Source organism: Thamnophis sirtalis, unplaced genomic scaffold, assembly GCF_051295495.1.
Source record: "Thamnophis sirtalis isolate CommonGarterSnake01/CBP01778 unplaced genomic scaffold, rThaSir2_p1.2 scaffold_4, whole genome shotgun sequence".
Classification (NCBI taxonomy): Eukaryota; Metazoa; Chordata; class Lepidosauria; order Squamata; family Natricidae; genus Thamnophis; species Thamnophis sirtalis.
In genome coordinates this window covers 84104138-84127227 of record NW_028261384.1, presented here as the reverse complement: position 1 = coordinate 84127227, position 23090 = coordinate 84104138, and the positions used below count along the sequence as shown (strand labels likewise).

Sequence of the window (23090 nt, the reverse complement as noted above, 5' to 3'; positions counted from 1 at the left end):
GGAGCCTAATTTCTCCCAGGCATTACAGATTCCAGAGGTGGATGGTGGCGAGTGATGTGGTGGACAACCAAAAGGCAGAAGATAAGAGGACTGAACTAGAGTTGCGTAAGACCTTCCTGGCGGCAACGTGGGCGATTAAGGCCCCTTCTTCTGCATCCTCCTTCAATCGCACCACACTGATGTGGCTTGAACAAATGCAGGAGTGTGTTCCGGCGCATGATGTGTGGCTGCTTCAGGACATCAGCAAGGTCATTGCTGCAACCCAGTTTTTGGTGGATGCGATCTTGAACGCCACTAAGTTTGTCTCCAGGGCTCTTTCTTCCTCTGTTTCAGCTAGATGGATGTTGTGGCTCCAAAATTGGCAGGGGGATGCCAAAGCGAAGTGGAAGCTGATGGCTGGCCCATAGGCGGGGAATAAGCTGTTTGGCGAGGTTCTGGACCCAATCCTTATTGAGGATAAGAACAAACATAAGGTTTTGCCTGCCACAACTAAGAAGCAGGAACACAAGTGCACACCATATACATGCAGGGCACCCCGTAGGGGTACTGTCATGGACTATCATTATCAACCTATAAGTTTTCAGCCACGTCAGGACAGGGGGCAGGATATGTCTTCCTACAGGGATAGGTCACAATGTCAGCCCCAGAGTAAGTGGCCCTTTCGGAGGGGGCAGATGCCCCTTCCGCTGGAATAAATGAACGGGTTTGGATGGCCCCTATTAGTGGTCGGTTGGTGTTGTTTGCTGACCGATGGGAGAGTATTACATTGGATCTCTGGTCCTTAATACTGTAAAATTTGGCCTGCGACTGGAATTACTTTCCATCCCTCTTAATTCTTTTCGTACGTTTACCTCCTCCAAGTGTATGCTCAGGCGCCAGGCGATTGATCATCTGGTGGAGATGCAGGCGGTAGAATTGGTTCCACAGGAGGACCGGGGGAAGGGGTTTTATTCTAACCTCTTTGTGGTTCTGAAGTCGTCTGGGGGATGGAGGCCGATTCTTGACCTTAAAAGCTTGAACCGCTACCTAGTATACAAATGGTTTAAGATGGCCTCCCTTCATTTTATTCTGGAAGGTATCAGGGAAGGTGACTACTTAGCTTCCATTGATTTGACGGAGGCTTACCTTCATATATCAATTGTCCCTGAGCACAGGAAGTTCCTTAGGTTTTCCTATGCTGGTAACCATAACCAGTATAGGACTTCTCATTTTGGACTTGCTTTGGCTCCCAGGACTTTCACGAGGGTCCTGGCGGCCCCAGCAGCTCACCTCAGAACGGTTCCCATCAGACTTCATTGCTATTTAGACAATATCCTCCTTCAGGCAGAGTCGCCAGAGCGGTCCCTTCAAGATCTTGGCCTGACGGTGGAAACACTGCAGAGGTATGGGTTCTCCATAAATTTCCAGAAGAGCCATATGCGACCTTCTACCATGGTGTTGCATTTGTGAGTGGTCATAGATTCCTCTTCTGGCATGGTCTTCCTGTCCCAGGATTGCAGGGCTAGTCTAGTGAAGCTAGTCAACCAGGTGCAGAAGGAATGGCGTGTGCCCATCGTCACCTTGTCTCAGTTGCTAGGAAAGATGATATCTTGTATAGATCTTGTTCCCTGGCGAGGCTCCATGCTCGAACTCTCCAGTGGTTCCTATTCCTGTACCAAAGGAGCAAGCACAGCACCTCTTCTTTTCAGGTTCGAGTACCCCCTCCCCCCAATGTGAGGCTCTCCCTAAGGTCGTGGGTTTCCCCAGCACTAGCTAAGGGGTGTGTGTTTAGGGAGCTGGAATGGCTCACTCTGACCACGGATGTGAGCCTTTATGGCTGGGAGACGTTGCTGGGGACATAGCTGGCCCAGGGTCGCTGGTCCCCTTTGGATTTTACACATAACATAAACTGGCTAGAGCTGCGGGCAGCTCATCTGGCCCTTTGACATTTTCAGGCCCTTGTAGAGCAAAGACAAGTCCTACATCTGACAGACAATGTGGCTACGAAGGCGCATGTAAGCAGACAGGGACTCACTCCAGAGCCCTCTGGGTGGAATCTCAGCTTTGCCAGGGGATCCTGGTCCATCCGGAGCCTCAGTGGCTCCAGTTAACTGCCTGGTATTTGAAAGGGAAATCTTGAGGGAGGCATGATTCTCTTTGTGGGTGATACGAACTATCATGGGACACCCAGCCATGACCAGGATTTACAATGCCACATGGTCCATGTTTTGTGATTAGTGCCATAAGGCACATGTGTACCCTAAATGTCCCTTGCTCCCTAATATCCTGGAATTCCTCCAGGATGGTTTGGAGAGGAGGTTGGCCCATAACACGCTTTGGAGACAAGTCTCGTCCCTGTCAACTGTCCTGGTCCTGGACGGTTGGGAGAGCCTTGGCCATCATCCGGTGGTGAAAAGGTTTCTAAGAGGTGCAGCTAAACTCTGCCCCTGGTAGTTCACAGATTCCTATCTTGGGATTTGTCCATGGTCCCCCTGGCCCTTGTGGATCCCCCCCTTTGAACCACTGAGGACTGTTTCCTTGCAGTTCCTTACCCTAAAGGTGGTCGCTGTCACATCTGCAAGGAGAATCTCTGAGCTGGGTGTTCTCTCTGTCAGGGAGGACCTTTGAATTTTCCAGCCTAACACGGTTGTGCTGAGGCTTGATCCCGCCTTTATCCCCAAGATAAATTCCTATTTTCACAAGGCTCAGGAGTTAATTCTCCTGGATTTTGGCCTAACCCCACTCATAGGAAGGAAAAATCGTGGCACAAGCTGGACGTGTGAAGAGCTCTCCGTATTTATATAGAGGACTGCCCCCTCCAGGAAGACAGGGGTGCTATTTACTTCTTTCCAGCCTTCTGCCATTGGGTCACGAGTGTCCCCTTCTACCATTGGGCGGTGGTTATGGGCTTGTATTGCCCAAGCCTATGAGGCGAGAGGAAAGCCAGTGCCACAGGGGATAATGGCTCATTCAACTAGAAGTGCGGCCACAACGGCCACGTGGAGCACTCAGGCTCTGATTGGGGATATTTGCAGAGCTACGATGTGGGTTTCCCCTTCACCTTTTATTAAGCATTATAGATTGGATGCTTCTGCATCTGCCAAGGCATCGTTTGGTCGTCGGGTGCTTCGGGGAGTTCATGCTTCCTCGGGTACCACGGATCAATGAGTTCCTGCCCTAGGGACTGCCCCTTTGGTATGTCCCATTCCTGGACCCTCCTGCGCCATCAGCTGGAGAAGGAATGTTGGTCCTACCTGAACGTTCTTTTCAGCATGGCGCAGGACGGTCCAGGTCCTGTCCTTGTTTGTTGTTTAATCAGGTCCCTGGGGCTATTAATGCTGCGGGCAGGGCCTGCTCTTTTTTGTTTCTCCAGTTGGAGCTGCGCCTCATTGGAATTGGAAGTCAGCAGGGGAAGCTGGAGGTGTGGCTTCAATTCTGATTCAGTCTCTTGGGCAAATAAGGATTGAACAACCCACTCCTGGACTGTTCTGCGCCACGCTGAGAAGAACGTTTAGGTAGGACCAACGTTCCTTTCCTTTTTAAATTACACTATGCAGGAACGTTGTAACACCAAACATATGTGGTATGTATGTATATACTTTCAGTAACAGCCAAGTTACTGGTGACATGGATAACCTATATTTCCCTTATGTTGCCTCCCCATAATGGAATTGTTTTATTTTTAGGAAATAATCTCACAAAATGTTAGTGTTTACATTTGAGAGTATCATTATGAAATTATAGATGGAAACAAAATAATCATTAAGTAATAGAATTGGTACCAATTTGCTATAGGTAATCCAGTTATTCCAGAATTCCATTCAATCTTGAGTAAAACAATTTATAATTGGTATTATATAGATCATAATTAATTTTTATATTGTTTCAGGAGACTTTGTAATTAGTGGAATAATATCACCTGAAGAAAGAGAATCTAGGAAATGCAAAGCGAAAATTGGTATGAAATCTGTGTCAGAAACCGGTATGATCATCACAACGTTATCTTTCTCAATTATGAGTAGCCATTCCCAGCATTTCCAAAGTTGTGTCTAATCTGGTAACCAGCTCACTTATAGAATAGTTGCAGCATCTTATAGACATCTGATTAGCATCACATGCTCTCTGCTCTATAGCAGGCACCCTAAGCCCTACTGTCCTCATACCACATTTGCTTCTGTCACAGCCTCCTGCATCCTATAGTAGTCACTGCAAACTGCACCACTATGGTCCTTGCCCATCCTCCGCACCCTGCAGCAGCTTCTCTAAGCTCACTTGCATCACATATGCCCCCCTCCATGAATTTGCTCTTGTGTGCCTTCTCCCATCTCGCAGCAGCTATTCCAAGCCCTTTTGTGCTCATGCTGCACCTGCCCCTCATATGCCCTCCTACAACTGCAGCAGCCAGCCCAAACCCTCCACACTTGCACTAAACCTGCCTCTCATTCACCCTCCTGAAGTAGCCTCTAAAGTCCCATTATGCTTGTGCCTGCTAGCCTGTTTGTGAGCTGCCCAGGACTTGCAACTTCCTGTCATCTTCCCTACTGACTTTAGTTGTTGAAAACTGGCACAAAATTGTAAGTAGGTCCTTGGTTAATAAAATAGGTACTTCTGATATTTCTGTTGTTAAATGATATGGTCTCTGGATGTCATACTTTTCCAGACTTGTAAACAAACTTTCAAACAGAATGCTGGGCTGAATCCACCCATTTTATTTTGTAAAAAAAAAGTTTATAGGAATAAGATGAAGCTGGAGAATAATACTGCATTCCTCAGCCCATTATAAATTATTATTTTAAGTATAAAAAATCAAGTGAATATATAGTTTGGCAGGTATCAAGAAAGAATTAGTGTAGAGACAGAATAATTGATATGTTTTATTCAAAAAACACAATTTATAAACATATTTATCTTTTTGATTTTTGTTTAAATCTGAGCAAATTCTAGGCCTGTTAATAATCACAGGTCTGCAAAAAAAATTTTTGGGGAGAGCTGTTTTGGTTATTCCACATAATCTTTATGTTTTTTGGTGCGCTGAATCCGAAAATGACCTCCATTTTGTCATAAGGCATCACGTTTCCTGACAATTTAGGTAACTATGTTAAATAAGGCAATACCTCAAAATAAATGGAAATAGACTTATAAAATTGAAGTTTTATTACAAAATTTTCATGAAAATCTTTTTTTGAACTGAAATGAGCTCACCTACACACACTAAACTCGATTCTTCTTCCTTGTGAGGCTCCTCTTGGTGCATTTACGCTTGTGAGTAGCATTTGGAATGTCTCTGTCATGGTATTGACAAACTCTTGATCAACTATAAGCCTTCTAATGTCTGGTCCGATGAACACATCTTCCTTCAATTTTGCCTCTGACAGGCATGGAAACTTGGTGACCAAGTATTTGAAACATTCTCCATCTCTTGGAAGTGATTTTACGAATTGCTTCATCAGTCCCAATTTTATGCGGAGAGGTAGTAGAAGAACTTTATGGGAAGGTACCAAAGTTTCTCGGAGGAATTTTTTTTCACCAACTGTTAGCACCCTCGGCTGCCAACTCTTCTTGGTCCAGTGATTTTGTCGGTCTCGACTGTCCCATAGACACAGAAAACAAGGGTATTTGGTATACCCAGCTTGTTGCCCGAGCAGCATGCACAAGATCTTCAAGTCCTCACACACTTGCCAACCACGGTCTTCATATTTAAGTTTACGAAGAACCAATTCCAAGTTCTCGTAGGTTTCCTTCAAGTGTACGGAATGATCTACAGGTATGGAAGCGTAAAAACCATTGTGGAGTAAAACTGCTTTAAGACTTCTTTTTGAAGAAACTATAAAAAGACACCATTGCTCTGAATCATATTGGATTTTAAATTGACCCATCAGACTTCAACATCGATGCAATAAACCAACTTGTCTTCCTGAGCGAAGTAAGGAATGAACTCCTTTTCACGATGTGTGAACTGTGAAGATGACACTCCTTGCAACAATAAATTCCTGCTTTTCAGCCTTGATCCGAGTAACTCAGCGGCATCTTTGGGAAGATTCAAGACTCTTACCAAATCATTCATATCCTCCTGATAATACAATTTTGGTCTTGTATCATCTTCAAAGTCAGAACTTGATTTGTCATCTGGTTCAGGTATGACTTCATCTTCATTGGAGCTAGGTATCTCTTCCAAAGTAGCAGGGAGCTTGGGTACTGGTATATCTGTGCCATGGGGGATGGGACGAATTGCTGAGTGAAAATTGGGCTATGAAATGGAATGTTTCCATTTGGAATTAAATCCTTTCACATCACATGAACAAAAGTAACAGTCATCACCATGGTTCTTTTGCTCTCGCCATACCATAGGAATCCCATAACGGAAAGATTTTTTCTTACCCTTGAACCAGTTTTTGAGATCCTCAACACACTGTTTGCACAGTTTATGAGGCGGCCAAACTTTATCTTGATCTCCAATTTTTAGTCCAAAGTATGCAAAGTATACTTATTTCACAAATTCTGTAATATTCTGCTGTTGCTTCAACACTGTATATTCACCACAGATGAAACAGAAACTGTCTGGTGAATTAATATGCTTTTGCGGAGCCATAACATAACAGTTGAAGAATGACGACCTAACATGAATTGCGATGAAAAAGTGAACAGCCTAGAACCAAGAACCTGATGATGATTCGTGCACAAGTGCGGCATGCAGGAGAGAGCAGCTCTGTGTCTGTACACGAGACGTCACAGTGCTGGCCACGTCCCCTGCACTGACCGAAGATGCTGCTATCTGCCCTATGTCTCCCTCCCACTGGATTCTTCAGGAAAGATTAACCCCTTCTACCATTAGAAGCACAGACTTAAAACTTGCTTAGCTTATGTATATATTGCTGACCATCAGTTTTACAGTGCCATTTTTTTTTTTACATAACTTGGACAAACCCTTTAAGGTTTTTTTGGCATTTTATATTTTAAATGCACTTATGTGAATTAATTAATAGTAATTTGGACTTTAAATTTAATTAAAAACCCATAATATTAAAAAAACAACCAAAAATTAAAAAAATGATAAATTTGAAGACAATTTTGCATGTGGCAAATCATGACGTCTAGAAGTTTTTTTTCAATATTTTATTTGTTTTCAGCATACCAAAATACATGGAAATTAGATGAAAATAATCAAACAGCTTTTTAGTCGCAGACCTGTGTAATAATAGAAGTATTTAATAGAAAATCAACATAGTCCTTGCTTAACAGTTAAAAGATTTGTGATTTGGACTTATAAATAACTTCCTCTCAATTTCCCCATTGACTTTGCTTTTTAGAAATGTTTGAATGTTTAATAAATTTATAGGCCGCCCAATCCCGGAGGACTCGGGGCAGCTTACAACAATACAATTAAAATAGAAGTTTTAAAAAAAACACAAAAAACATAGTTAAAAAGACCACAACCTACACCCAGTCTAATCGGGGCTGGAACTGAAACATGAGTTCAACATCCGGAATAGCCAGGTCTTAAGAGCCTTAAGTAGGAACAGTAGGAAGTCACAAATCATGGCCAGGTAAGACCCTTACTTAACAATCCATCATCCTCATTTAACAAACACAAAGGGGATTGATGATATTGCGTTGCTATGTGATCAAATGACATTGTATCCCACAATTACATCACTTAGAAATGGAAATTCTAGTCCCATTTAGGGACTACATGTTACTATGTCTGCCCCTTAGCCTAATCCTCTGGGTTTTTTTTGCTTTGCAGAGAATTTGCACAATAACTCAATTTTCACAGAAAGTGTTTTTCAGCCAGCTGTTGTTTTTAATAAAGCATCTAATCAACAAATTCTTCTGGGTGAGTGATATGACACAGCTTTAAAAATTCTTATGATAAATATATTTATTTAGTGTATGTTATGAAATACATAGATAGCAGCAGTAAAGATGCATTAAAAAACACATAATAATATGATGCACATATGATGTTGTATGGTTAATTTTGTAAGATATAAGAGATTCAAGAAATTATATATTATGTTCCTAGATATGTTTAAAAATCAGTTGATTCATAAAAAATGTTCTATATATTAATATCTAGGGCATTTATTAATTAAATGTGCTAGTTGTTAATTGGAGAAAATCTATATTTTCCCCTATGTAAGTTCTCAGAGGGCAGTTAGTCACTATATGATTCAATGTCTGCTAGGGAGCAGATTGTACAAATATCAGAAATTGTGTTTTATTTTAATACAAGTCATTCACAAGCTACAATCATTTTCTTATGTGGATACTCATATTTCATGTGTTTTAGTTGGATCCCTTGGCTTCATCAGCACATGCATTGATCATTTCCAATACTATTTGTACACTTTCCACAAAGGCATCTCAGTCTGGGCTTTGGAGATTGTCTCTCAGTGAAAAAAAGAAAAAAAAATTATTTAACTGATCTTGAAGGTCAATAGAAATAGGTAAATTTTGGCTGTAGCCAAATAACACATTTTAAATAACAACCGTCAAGTAAAAAGAAATCTATTAGAGTGTGAATATTTTAAAAAGTCCCCAAATCTGTAAAAATGTACCCAATTACTCTGTGAAAAGCATCTTTAGCAAGCTCTGTGCTAGACAGTTTTATCTAAAATTGGTAGACTGCTAGACACAAGATAACACCATTGCAAACTGAACTTTCAGAAGGCAATTTAACTGTCAACCATTGTCAGTTCTCTAGTATCTAACCAAAATATATATTTAATGACAATCTTTATGTCATTTTCAATTTCCTAAGTGTGTTTTGCTTAGTCAATAATCAAAACCAGTTTGATCAAGTGATTAAGGCTAGAAAAAAGCAGGAGATCATGAGATCAAGTCCTGCCTTGGCTATGAAAGGCAGCTGGGTGACCTTGGGCCAGTCACTCACTCAGCTCAACTCACTTGACAGAGTTACTGTGGAGGAAGTAGGAGGAGGAATGTGTTGGATATGATCACAGCAAATGGCTGATTTCATTATTTAATCTTGATATTCTGTGAAAATAATCCCATCCAATTTTGATTCCCACCATGTTCTTACTGCCCTATTCCCATTCAGTAAGGGATAAAACTGTGTTGTATACTAACATCCCTGGTTGAAAGCCTGTCCTGACCTGAATTATAGCCAACTTCAATAGCCAATAAAGCTGTCTTGATCCTCAGTTTATGTGATGTGCTATTTTTTATATCATTAAACATATAGCAATAGCAATAGCAGTTAGCCTTATATACCACTTCATAGGGCTGAAAGCCCTCTAAGTGGTTTACAGAGTCAGCATATCGCCCCCACAGTCTGGGTCCTCATTTCACCCACCTCAGAAGAATGGAAGGCTGAGTCAACTTTGAGCTGGTGAGATTTGAACCGCTGAACTGCAGATAACAGTCAGCTGAAGTTGCCTGCAGTACTGCACCCTAACCACTGCGCCACCTCGGCTCAAATCTGAGAGAAGATTTGGCCTTTTTGTATTATTTTAATGTGTGAGAAGATTTGGGCCATTATGATAGAGATAATGGTTTTCACATCAACCATGCTAAAATAAAATGAAATGTGTTCTCCAGAATGCTGTTTCATGCTATCATCTTGGAAAATTGATAGTACAGTAGTAGAAAATAAATCATTTTATATCAAAATTCAAATGTCAAGTCATTTAAATATCTCAAGATTTTCTTTTTGGCATCAGTATCTGAAATGATCAGATAAGAATGACAGCTACAAAAGCCGAAAGCGATGAAAACATCAGCTTGCATATTTGTGAAATTATGAAACTTCAACCAACATATCCCAGGGACAATACAAAACAAATGTGATGTATTTAACCCATGGAATCCAAGTCTGTAAATAATACCAGTTTGGGCCTTTTAGGTAACTATTCAGTATTACTTTCAGCTGATTACCGAGCAGGTCAGAGGAAGTGTGTAGAGACCAGGGCAGATCAAAGGAACTGTCCAACAAACAACTCCAACCAAAGAACTAAGGACAAGTTCTTATGTAACAGTTAAATAAGAGAGTGCCCTCAGTTCCTTGGTTGGAGAGTTGTTTGTTGGACAGTTTTTTTGATCTACCCTGATCTGTTCCTCTGCTGCTTCTGCTTTCCTTACGCGCAACTAAAAGTTTGCAAAGGGCAGGAAAGTGAAATGCCAAGCTTGACCCGTACCCAACACCTCATGTATTAACCCCACTTTCTCAGCCTACTACCCAAGCAACCTGCCTCTCCTGCTGAGGCTTTAGGAATACCTCGCAAACGAATTCACCCACCATTTTGCCATGAACTACCCCGCTCCCGACTGAAGGCAAAGCTAAAGCAGGAAGAAGCTGCAACTGTGGCTCCAACTGCGTCTGCTCGCTGGTTTCGAGCATGCTCAGAGAGCACCAGCAATGTCTTTTGTGGCATTAGAGGCCGGAGCCAAAGTTCTGTTTTTGGTTGGAAAAGGGTGGGGGGGAGTGGAATTAAGACACCCCCCCCCAAAATAAGCCCTGGCACTTATTTCGGAGGTCAAAGGAAAATAAGACCTGGTCTTATTTTCAGGGAAACACAGTATATATGTGTCCTCTTCTATTGCCTTCTTACTTTGGCACAAAGTTCTACTCGTTTTTCTCATGCCAACTTAAATAATACCCTGTCCTTTAGCAGAGAAGTCAACAAGAGAAACTTTGATAAGCATTGCAAAGTTTTGTGCAGTTATTATTGCACTACACTCAAAAATGATACAAACACTACACAGTATAATTTTCTACATAGCAGACCAAAGCAGAATCTTAACCTATTTTTATGTATAAAATATTCTCAACTTTCCATATACTCTATGTTTTGATATTGCCTAGGCATATGGCTTCTTTATCATTATTTTAAGAAAAGTAAACATATTCTTGCCTATGAATGAAAATGCAAGGATGCAGTATATTTTATGTAATATTTCCTTCTGTGAATATTGTTTTTTTTCTGTTTTCATAGAATGTGTGCATAATGGTAGTTCACCTGCATTTTGCTTTAGTAATGAAATATTGTCCATTTATAAATACTTCAGTACACCTTCCTTTGCTTCTGGAAAATTAATATTAAATCCATTAAAAGAAAAGGGATATCAGTATTCCCACACAGACACATTAGTAAGTATTTTATTTCTTTTCTTTCTAATTTGTATTTGCAAAATTAATACTTAAAATTACTTTGTATTTTAGCCAATTATCATTCTTCCTTACAGAGTAGAGATTAACTATTCTTCTTCCAATCTTATATTAACAACACTTATTTTTCCCCACTGCTGTGGTTTAATAATTTTGATCCTTCATGTAGACACAGCAGAATTATATGTTCTTAATTTGTTTGGTGTCTTTATGCATGAATATGTTTTCTTTCTTATATTCAGGAGGGATGCTTTAAACCAGTAGTTTCCAAAGTGGACGTTGGGATGACTTAGGGGGGCGCTAAGAGGCAAGGGGGCAGCAGGGGGGCGCTAAGAGGCAAAGGAGGTGGCAGAGGAGTGCTGGAGGTGGCCCCCTCGCAGGGTGCAATTCTGCCTGGGCTCTGTTGGCCACCAGTCAGCTGAGCACTTCCGGCACGGGTGAAATTCAGCCGGTTCTGACCAGTTCTCCTGAACGGTAGGACAAATTATGGGCAGTTCGGAGAACCGGTAAAATGCACCACTGACTGGCTCCACCCCTCACCTCCTGCCCCTCCCACTCCTTTTCGTACTTCGCCTGCTGCTGCTCCCTAGCTCCCTGGCTTATCTCAACCACACAGCCCAACAGATCTCTGCCCGGCGAGTCTTCCTTTGCTTCTATTCTAGCTATATCAGGATCTTCTTTTGATGGAAATTCCAGATTGGGTGATATATCCATTTTCAGATACTAAGGAAGATGGGGTAGTGGAAGAACAACTCATAGAGCTGCAAAATGACATTAAGCTGAAGCCAAAGTATAAGAAATTGTACCAAGAATTTTGGTTACAGAAAAAAAATTCTGATCGCTATCCTGCACTATGGCAATGGTTAAGAAGCTCCTTGTTGCATTTCCAACATCATATTTGGTGGAACGTGGTTTCAGTGTGGTCATCCAACTTCTCTTCAAGCAAAGAAATTGACTCCAGATTACTGAACGTGGTGGTTTAAGACTCCTGTTAAGTGACTTAAAACCAGACATTGGGAAACTGGTATCGCTTCATCAAGCCCATCCATCACATTAAGAATTTACTGAACAGTGAAGTAGTTACTAAATTTTACTGAGTTTACTAAGTTACTAGTTACTAAGGTTCTTGATAATTGACTATCAGACTCTGAAAACCTGGTATCACTGGATCATGTTCAACAATTTTGTTGAACTAACATTAACTAAAACGGTTTTTAAATTGGATTTTGAATAAATGTGCAATTAATTGTTACAGTTTTGAATTTTACTGTTACTATCTTCCTTCTGTTGTGCAAAGCGCCCAGTCACATGACCCCAGCCACGCCCACCAAGCCACACCCACCAAGCCACAACCACAGAACCAGTAGTAAAAAAATTGAATTCCACCACTGGGTGGGGAGCACTGAGGATCAGTTTGTAGCACCAAGGGGGCGATGGACTGAAAAAGTTTGGGAACCACTGATTTAAACAATCTCAAGAGAAAAAAAATAGATGTGTTTATGGTGTATTGATAAAATGCACAGTTTGGGCTGAAAATACCTTTTATGATATAGGCTTCCTGAGTTCAGCTATTATTTTAGCTTAATTTTAAATGTTCATGTGTAAAATATTCTCTGACTGAGATTATAAATAAAAACAGGTATCAAACATTTTAACAGATAATTAATATTGGACATTTTGTCTTGTTGATATTAACAGTTGATAATTAAAATGCTTTGAAAAAATGTAATTTTCATATTTAGTAGCTTGTAATATAAATTGTAACTTATGTACTATATCTCAGCCAAACTCACCTCACAGATTTGTTGTGAAAAAAATAGGAGGAATGTGTGTAAGATAGGTTCACCACCTTACGTTATTTGTAACAATAATAAAGGCGTTACAAATAAATAAAATAATGTTGAGATGTGCAGAGAAAGAACAATAAAGATTATTAGAAGACATGAATGGTTGCAGAAATGATATGTCTATCTAATGAAAGAAGGATTAGGGTGACATGATAGTAGTCTTCCAACATCTAAAGGGCTGCCACAAAGAAAAGGATTCAGCTATTCTCCAAAGCAGCAGTCAGCAACTAGTGGTCCGCAAGAAAATTTTGATGGTCTGCAGAAAAATTATTTGCATTTTTATATTGCACTAAATGCTATTTATCTTTTAAAAAATTCGTATTAGTGGTCCACGGGATTTAAAATTATGAATTTAGTGGACCCTGAGGTCTGAAAGGTTGGTGACCCCTGCTCCAAAGCACCCAGAAATAGGACAAAAAACAATGGATGGAAACTAATCAAGGAGGGATCCAACCTATAACTAAAGAAAAATTTCCTGATAGAACAACCAATCAGTAGAATGGCTTGACTTCAGAAATTATGGATGCTTCAATACTGGAGGTTTTTAAGAAGATATTGGACAGCTATTTGTCTGGAATGGTATCGATATCCTGCTTGAGGACAGGGGTTGGACTATAAGACCTCCAAGATCCCTTTCTATTCTGTTCATTCTGCTCTATTTTGTTCTATGTTATGCTATGCCATGCCATGCCATGCCACCCATTCTGTTCCATTTCATGGACCAAAAAAAGACATTGTTTTGTATAAAAATGCCTTTGTCTGCTTCTCTGTGTTTTCTCTCTCACACTGTGTAGATTATTTGCATAGAGGAGAGGTCTTAGAACACAATAAAGATAACTTTTTCCTCCATTTCATTTATATTTAAAAAATTGAAAAACAAATGACTATGATTGGGGAGAAGAATATGAGCAATTTATTGTCACTAACATTTGTATTGAATGGTGTATTGACTTTGTATCTTTTTCATCTTTGTAAGTGTTTAGTATTAATAATTCATTACCTATAGATTTACCACCTTGAAACAGTGGCAGTTTATTTCTTCCTTTAAAATATATTTTTTCTATTATAATATAATGATCTCTGATAAAGCTGTTAGGAACCTAGGTTTGCTTTCCACTATTAATTATTGGAATGCAACTGAGAGGGCAAATATACAAATTTCAGTTTGAAAGATGGAAACTGAGTCAATCTTGAGCCGGTCAGGATTGAACTGCTGGCAGTGGGCAAAGTTAGCCTGTAGTACTGCATTCTAACCACCGTGCTACCAGGGCTCCTAATTCCACTTCTGGTTAGAAGCAAGGCTTATATTTGCTATAGTGGAAGGAACATCTTCATCAGTCTTAATTCTGCTTCCAAGAGAACATCTCTGTTAATAGATAGATCAGATAGGAAATAATGATTTCTGCCATTATCAAATTCTACTTTGTTTAGGGTGCACAGTTGCAAATTTGATCATCTAAACTTGAGATCAATTAATAATTCCCCAAATAAACGACTATTCTTCCTATCAGGAATTACGGAAAACATGGGCCCTGTTCTGCTGTTGAGAAAGATATAATATATTGAGTTTTGTTTTATAAGACAATTCACAGACTCATGAGATGCACATTTTCTTTCTAAATATATCTGTTCTGATATCCTTTATATTCTTTCTAAATATATCTGTTCTGATATCCTTTATACTCTGGTGATAGGTTGTTCTTGTTATTTTTTTAAGGAATAGCTGTTTGATTCTTTCTAAAAATGAATGGAAATATTTAGGACTATGATGGCAATTACATAGAATTTAGCAGTCCTAATTTCCAGGGCAACTGGAGTGAAATGCAAAACACCTGGATACAATGTTTCAATAATTAATGAAATGACGTGAATCACCAAAGCAGATATTCATTACTATCTCTTAATATTATTAGGTAGAGGATTCTGTGAGCCTATTCCTGCACCTGACAAATAGAACTTGGGTCTGGAGTACAACCAAAATGCAGTGTTGTAGGTCTTATTTTTATGTAGACAACATAAGATTCAAGAGTCTTGTTGATTTTAAGATTAAAGTAAATAATTTATCATCATGTTTCCAGGAAATAAAATCTGCAATTAAAATTATGGTTTCCCCTCTCTCAGATTTTTCACATTAGTTGTGGCAAACTTCTTCTAATGCTGGATGATCAAAGCTATCGTTTGACTGCTGGAAACTATTTTTTTATTCCACCAGGTAAATGTACTGATATTTTTTCTATTAGAAAGGGTAAAAGAAATGCAAAAATCTAATAAAAAGGAAATACTTTTATTTTTTAGCAGCAGTAGTAGCATCATACAGGTAGTCCTTGACTTACAATTATTCATTTAGTGACTGTTTGGAGTTATGGCACTGAAAAAGGTGACGTATGACTGTTTTTCATTACAGAATCCTCATGGTCACATGATCAAAATTCTGACACTTGGTAACTGGCATGTATTTATTACAGTTGCAGTGTCTTGGAATCATGTGATCATCTTTTGTGCCCTTTTGACAAGCAATGTCAACAGGGAAGCCAGATTTACTTACAACTGACTAACGTAACAACTGGAGTGATTTACTAACAGCTGTGGCAAAAAAAGTAAAATTTAGGAAATTTTGGACTCGAATATTGTAGGTCAAAGACTTCCTGTAATACTTGTGTTATGCATATTTGTGTGATTAAGAATGATGGCTTCTGTTCATAAGAAACCACAAATAAGTAACTGTTTTTTCCTTCTGGGTCTTGAACCAAAAGAAAGATGAATGCTTGCTTCCTAGAGCATATGTATACCATATTTTTCAGAGTATAAGACGCACCTTTTTTCCGTCAAAAAAAAAAGGCTGAAAATCTGAGTGCATCTTATACATCAAATACAGCATTTTCTTTGCCTCCCGAAGCCCCGCCCCTTCAGAAAAAGGGCCATGCATACCCTTATGGAGGCTTTCATCTCTTGGGGGCTGGGGAGGGCAGAAGTGAGCAAAAAAGCAGGCCCTTTTGCCCAGCCCCCAGCAGCACTCTATAAGCCTCCATAAGACTATGCATGCAATTTTTTTTGGCAAAATAATAGGCCTGTTTTCATGAAAAACGGGCCGTTTTTGGGAGGTTTGCAGACTGCAAAACCTTTTTTTCCTTTTGGAAAGCTCTTTAGTTAGAGTGATTGATGAGAATTAGATCGATCAAGTGCTGTGCCAGCAGAAACAAGTCTTAGGTACTGCAGATTATCAGTGATTTCCTTCTCCAGTATATGGATAAATACACTTGGAAACATCTACCTACCTATTTACTCTCTCTCTCGCTCCCTGCTTACCTACCTACTGTATTTCTCTGTCTCTCTCCCTCCCCCCTCTCTCTCCTCTCTCCTCCCCCACCTATCTAATGTATTTCTCTCTCCCTACCTATTTACTGTATTTCTCTCTCCCTACCTATCTACTGTATTTCTCTCTCTCTCCCTACCTATCTACTGTATTTCTCTCCTATTTCTCTCTCTATCCCTCTACCTACACCCTCTCTCTCTACCTACCTACCTACTGTATTTCTCTCTATCCCTTTATCTACCTACCTATCTCTCCTTACCTACCTACTGTATTTCTCTCTCTCCCCCTCTATCTACCTACCTACTGTTTTTTTTAAATTTGCCTCTTCAAAACCTTGGTGCGTCTTATACTCCGAAAAATACGGTATATTCTCTGTCTTTCACACATGGCATGGGAACAGATTAGAATTAGATGTAGTGCCATGTCATTTCTTTAAAATGTACAAGGAATCTTACCTGGAATTGTTTTGAATTGACTGTGTTTTATCTGAAAAACACATCTTAAAAGTTGTCATTTGGAAAAGTTTTGAGTGTTCTAATCACATAAAGCAATGGGAACAAAAACAAAGCTGCTTGGTTGTCCACCCCCCCCCCCTTTATTTTGACCCTTAGGACATTAGAGTAGATACTGATGTAGTTTGTTCCATTGGCAATATGTCTGTTTATTTACAAGAAAAATACCAAAAAATATTTTAGGAGTCTGCTATAGTTTGGATTCACATGGGAGGTAATTAATCCATATTTGCATCTCTTTAAATCAGTAAATGTTTTGTAGGATAATGCATCAGTTGTTTCTTATCACAAGTTCTTTAGGTCAAACCATTCAAACTTTCTGAGTTTCAGTCTAACAGATAATCTTAAATTGCTTCGAGTATTGTTTTGTTAGTACACATCAGAATATTACAGTTGAGATTAATTTGTTCCAAATGCAAAACAAAAAATTTGCAAAAAAATTGTAATTTGATTGTACTTCAAGACCAATTTCACTAACAATTTAGGATGAAGCAGGGTTTTTATTCATAGTTTGTAGCTGAGAAAAAACACAACTGTTTTAAAGAGTTGCAAAAAGATGCTATGTGAATGAGAATTGCTGTTCATTCTTGTCACGGATGCCACCACATAAAATTTGTATCACAGTACCCCTTGGGTTTTTCTCTACACTGACAATGTCGTCTCACAACTGGCATTAGGGAAGACCTACAATGCTATGTCTAGATATGAAATGACTTTCTTAGTCAATTGGATTTGCAACTCAGGACTGAGTATCTAGAAACTAGCCTGAACACCTCCACCATCCAAGTCAGCAGTGATGAAAATAAACTTGTTACTTAGGATCCTATCTGTAAAATATAGTGGCATTAATGAAGCAATACACACAAGGGAGAATGCAGCATAACGCACAAGGGAGAATGCAGAAATCATTGGATTGCTCAGTGATAGGCATATCCCAATTCACCAAAAATATAAAATGATGGTCTATTCAGTAGATCTATATGCTTCTGAGTGGTGGCCAACCCCAAAAAGTGCTAAGTAGCCTTTACAAGTAGCCTTTACGTACATGGGGATGTGCCTGCTCATTGGTCTTTAGGTGTTTCCTTTCTTGGCCTTGTCAGTGATGATACATGTCATTACAGAAGATCAAAGATGGTATGACACAACAGAGAAATGAAAATTTTGCTGTTGGACCAGCCAGTGGTTGTGTTTGATCATGTGGAATGGTATTTGTCAATACAAAAATTATTTGTTCTATAATGGAAACTACTTCATTGTAGGGAATGTATACAATATACGTAATCTCTTGAATAAAGAATGTGTCATCCTCTTCACACAGTTGAAAGGAAAAGGTATGAATTTTTTTTTTGTTAGATTTAATTTTAGTTGAAGTAGATATATTGAAATCAATATATGTAAATTCATGACTAGCTTAAGTCCCATTGATAAGTCTGAATACTCTGCTTAGGTGTAACTTTCTATCCTTTCAGTCCCATAACTTTTTATTTCTCACTTGCAATGTGGGGACTGTTACTAATCTTAATTATCTCACTCCTATCCTTTTTCTCTTCTCTTATCTAGTTGTTTCCCCTCAAGTTCTTAACATCTTAAGATCTTAACTTTCCTCAACCATTTTATCACTTTAAATTTCCTCATCCCCCAAAATTGTATTTTAAATTTCTTGCACAAAAACTGGGTTCTCTGTATTTTTGTTTCCCTTACGTTTGTTCAATAAAAAAAAAACACCTTTGTATCTAAGACAAAAGATTTAATAAGATTATAATATAAAATTGTCCATGAATTCTTGATTTCATTTTGTTTATTTGATTTCCAGCCTCTTAAATCACAGTATGTAATGTAATACTTATAAAATACACTACATGCTTATTTCAACTCCCCTATAGTTTTGTCTTTGGGCAGTAGGCTTTCATAGCTCTGAGCAGTTTTAATATTTTATTTTAACTCAGTGAGACATAAAAAGTCTTCAGATAAGCAGAAAGAAATATTTATTGTGCAAAATGTTTTGAAGATAACAATGAATAAGGATGAATCAGCAGCTTTATGGTAAAGTTAGCCTATTTAGTTTGTATATTGCTAAAAATATTACAAAGATTTACCATAAATCAGGCCCCCATAACTTAAAACTATTGTAATCACAAGCTTAATATAACAAAACAAGGATTCTAATATGCAATGCTAATAGAAGCCTTAAAGCTTACTTTGCTTGCAGAGATCTTGAAAGATTTTCTTTTTATTGTTGACATAGATGTAGAATATCTGAATGGGGATAAAAGTTTGAGTCTCTTTCAAATCAATTTTGGATCTATGTGGGGGTATTTTTGGCAACAATACAAGATGGTAATTTGCCATTACCATCTTCTGGCTGGGGCTGATATATGACAAGTATGAGGCTTGCTATTATTATTTTTAATTTTTGGGCTACTATTTTGCCCAGGGGTTTCCTACCGGTCAGGCCCAGCTTAGCTTTTTTGAAGATCAGCCAAGACTTTCTTCATACTTCTACTTGCTGTCATATATGTTGAGAACTTAATATATGTCAGAGATTATCATGTGATGATTCTGAGCTATCAAATGCCTTCATATATGCTTCTGTGCTTTTTTTACAGAACATCTTGACAACTAGGAAGTATGCTTATGGGACAATTCATTTCCATGTAAGAACTTTGGAACTTTTTGAGTTGCGAAGACTAGTCTTCACTATGTCAGATAACTTAGAAACAAATGAATTATAAATACAAAAAAAGAAGGAACTGGCTAACAGAAGTGACAAATTTAGAAAAAGCAGCATAATTTTATTATTTGATTGGTGTAAGCTTACTGCATGGAAGGAGTGAAGCCCTGCAGTAAATAAGCTTTGCAGTAATAAAGCTTATGCAAAGTTGAGAAAAGATGAAGGGCCTGGCTAAATATAAAAGATTAATCTCTTTTGCATTTCTGAAAAAACTCAAGATTCTGCCAAATGTTAAACAGAAGTACTTAAGTTTTTGTTTTTATAGTTTTACTGGACTTCTGCTTGGAATATATGGACATTTTTGCATAATAGAAAACAAGCAAGGGAAGGCCATATTGAAGATGTTTCTCTTCACTCTGTTTTCTTCTGCTTAAAATATATAAATATATAATTTGCCTAGTAAAATCTGGAAATGGCTTATAAGTTCTGCTGTAGGTTCTGCTTTTACTGTCTAATGATTATGTGGGAGAGCTAATATAATCGGAAAATGTGAAAGATTTGTACGTTAATATAAACAACCACATTATCTTATTTCCAGAAAAATAATCTCTAATGTAAACTTGAACCCATAATTCTTGAATCAGCTTCAAGATCAAAATCTGCCTAAAAATCTGAAAAATTCTTGAAATCCCTTTTTTGCCCAGATGCCCTCTAGTTCTACTGTTTGCAGTTAGGGTATAAATGTTTTTCATGACTGTTTTGTACGTTCTGATGGTTTATACATTCTATTCTGATGTTTCTTTAAAAAACAAAGTAGTTTAAAACATTACGCAAAATTAAAATCATACTTTAAAAAATATATATTTTATGTGAGTTTCTCTTGAAATGTAGGAAGTTTTATTTCCAGAAATGTGGCATGAATGTTGTCAGAATTGTTCATGTTAATTTTCTTTGGTTCAATGGAATTTCAAAATTTTATATTTTAGAAGTGTTAAGTTTTAAATAGAATTTATTACAGGAGCTGCCTGGTATTGCATTCGTTGTCTGTAATAACTATGTTCCAGAGGCCATTTGGTGGCTATCCATAGGTAGAAGAGAAGACCACATATGCAGAGACTCTAGTGTTGGATCTTGAATGTTGCTTTCAATTGCTCAGTAGATTGCCAGTTGAAATGGTTATTGATTTTCTTCTCCCATTTTTATTATTTTTTTGTATATGTACACAGTGTATCACAGAACTGAGTACACCCCCCTCACATTTTGTAAATATTTAAGTATATCTTTTCATGTGACAACACTGAAGAAATTACACTTGGCTACAATGTAAAGTAGTGAGAATACAGCTTGTATAACAGTGTAAATGTGATGTCCCCTTAAAATAATGCAACATAACCATTAATGTCTAAACTGCTGGTCATTCCCAAATTCCAATACATATCTGTTGGTAGATAGTTTCCTTAATTCGTTGCATTCTGATTAAATAACTCTAATGAAAATATAGAGGTGTTTAATTGAGGAACTGATTTGAGGCCGAAAAAGTTCAGTCTGATATAATTCACAACTAGATGCTTAGCCCTCCCCAGGGCTTACGACCCAATTCCAAATCCCAATGGTTGTGTGACCATATGTCAGGGACTCAGCAAAACTGCCCTATAGTGAACAATGATCATAAAGATCACTTAATGAAAAGATCATAAAATCAGGTTGGTTACAGAAGTGATCCTTTTTATGACCATAACAATTTAGTTGGCTATGGTGGGCAGGTTCCATTACAATTATAAGTTGAAGACCTTGTACTATTAGCATAAATTGATCTGGAATACTACTTGAAAAACTAGCTTGTCCTTTAGGATGGCATGGTATAGGACATTCCTGGGCATTTCATGACCTATGGGCCACATCCAGTCAGAGTGGCAGTGCAGCATTACTTTGTGGGAATGATGATGGGGCAGGGCATCATCGGGGGGCAATGGTGGCAGACTTCCACATAATCCCAGTTTCTCATGTGGCCCCTTGGGAAAATTAATTGTCCAGGTAAAGGGTCACTCAGATAAAACAAAACTTGTCATAGTCAGCCATAAAGAGCTTGGATGCACTAATGATTAGAGTATGGGGAACAAACTGAACTTCAGTCCTAGTCCGTGAGGGTAAGTACAATATTGCTGCTATTATAATGAAACCCATGACTGAATATACTAATAGAAGGATATAAATTATTCAAAAGAAATAGACTCAGTTCAGAAAGAGAAAGGAGTTGCATTATATATAAAGAATTGCTACACCTCTATAGAAATAAGCAATGTTAAGGATGAAAGTTGCCTTGAAAGTATTTGGGTGAATATTAAAGGATTTAAAAATGACATTGCTACGGTGTGTTCTACAAGCCACCCAACCAAGTGGAGGAAATAGACAAACTTGTTGTTAATCAGCTAGCCAAGATGTGCAGAAAACAAAATTGTAATAATGCAGAGTTTGTTTCCCAGTTTTAACTGCACTGGGAAACAAACTCTGCACCAACAACACTGGGATGGGGAGGGGTGGGGACTGCACTGGGAAACAAAACAAATTCAGCAACAAGTGGGAGATCAAACAGATTTCTGATGTGCCTAGCTAACAACTTTGTCATCCAAAGAAGGTGGGAACTGGAGAGTTAGTTATAATCTTAATCCTAACTAGTTGGGATGAAATGGTTAAGAGAGTGGAAATTGTAGGAACTTTGGGGAAAAGTGCCCATACTAGAATTCACCATAATGCAGGCACCAACAACTGAACAAAGTCAGAGTAGTGTTTTAGATTTTAAAGAACTGATTTCAACAAACTTGAGAGAGATTAGGTAGGATTCTGTAGATGCAAATTCTAAAGGGAAAAATAGTTCAAGATGCCTGGGAAACTCTGAAAAAGAAGATAGTAAAGGCCCAAATAAAATATTCCAGAGAAAAAAGAGATTCCAGACAAAACTTTCATGGCTGCACAAAAAGCTCACTAATAAACTGAGAGACTTACTTTATAAAAAATGGAAAGGGGCACATAACTAAAACAGAATACCAATAAATAGTCCAAATCTGCTGTTATAGACCTGGGAAAATTTAAGGCTAAGAATGAACTAAAACTTGCAATCAATGCCAAAAATAATGAAAAAGGTTGTGGCAAAGATGCTTTTCAAAAGGCAACTGGACTTTCTTGAAGAAAATTCAATTGCGTTTTGAAAAGCACCTTTTGGATAATCATGACCTGGATGATTGAGAATCTCCATAGACAATAAAAAAGGTTTAATATATAAGTAACAAGAAGAAAATCAAGGAAATGATATTATCCAGTCATTGTGTCCAAGTCTTGGCAACCTATGGGCCCGGTCTCTCACATCTCTCACATCTTTGCACTACTTTGAGTTTTTCTATGCTCTGATTTGTGTCAGGTTTGATGGTGCCCAGTGACTGTATGCTTTGATGGCCTGGTTTCCGTTTACAGTTAACTCTTCAAACATCATTGCTTTCTCCAGTAAATGTTCCTGCATGACATGGCCAAAGTAAATGTGACCAAAGAAATGATTTGTCCACTAATAGGGGAAAATGGCAAGAAAGTAACAGGCAACAAAGAACTGCTTAATATCTTCTTAATATATGCCCTTACGCAAAAGAAA

At 38.4% G+C, this 23090-nt stretch overlaps 1 protein-coding gene across 1 annotated transcript in view; it reads left to right on the top strand.

Annotated features, from left to right (window-relative positions):
- Positions 1–20236, top strand: part of CENPC (centromere protein C) — a 32082-nt gene extending 11846 nt beyond the window's left edge. The window contains exons 4-9 of the mRNA XM_087713225.1: positions 3869–3961; positions 7724–7813; positions 10935–11089; positions 15076–15166; positions 18039–18110; positions 19386–20236. Of these exons, the coding sequence (XP_087569351.1) occupies positions 3869–3961; positions 7724–7813; positions 10935–11089; positions 15076–15166; positions 18039–18110; positions 19386–19402 (518 nt within the window). The 3' untranslated portion in view covers positions 19403–20236. The remainder of the gene's footprint in view (positions 1–3868; positions 3962–7723; positions 7814–10934; positions 11090–15075; positions 15167–18038; positions 18111–19385) is intronic.
- Positions 20237–23090: the final 2854 nt, after the last annotated feature.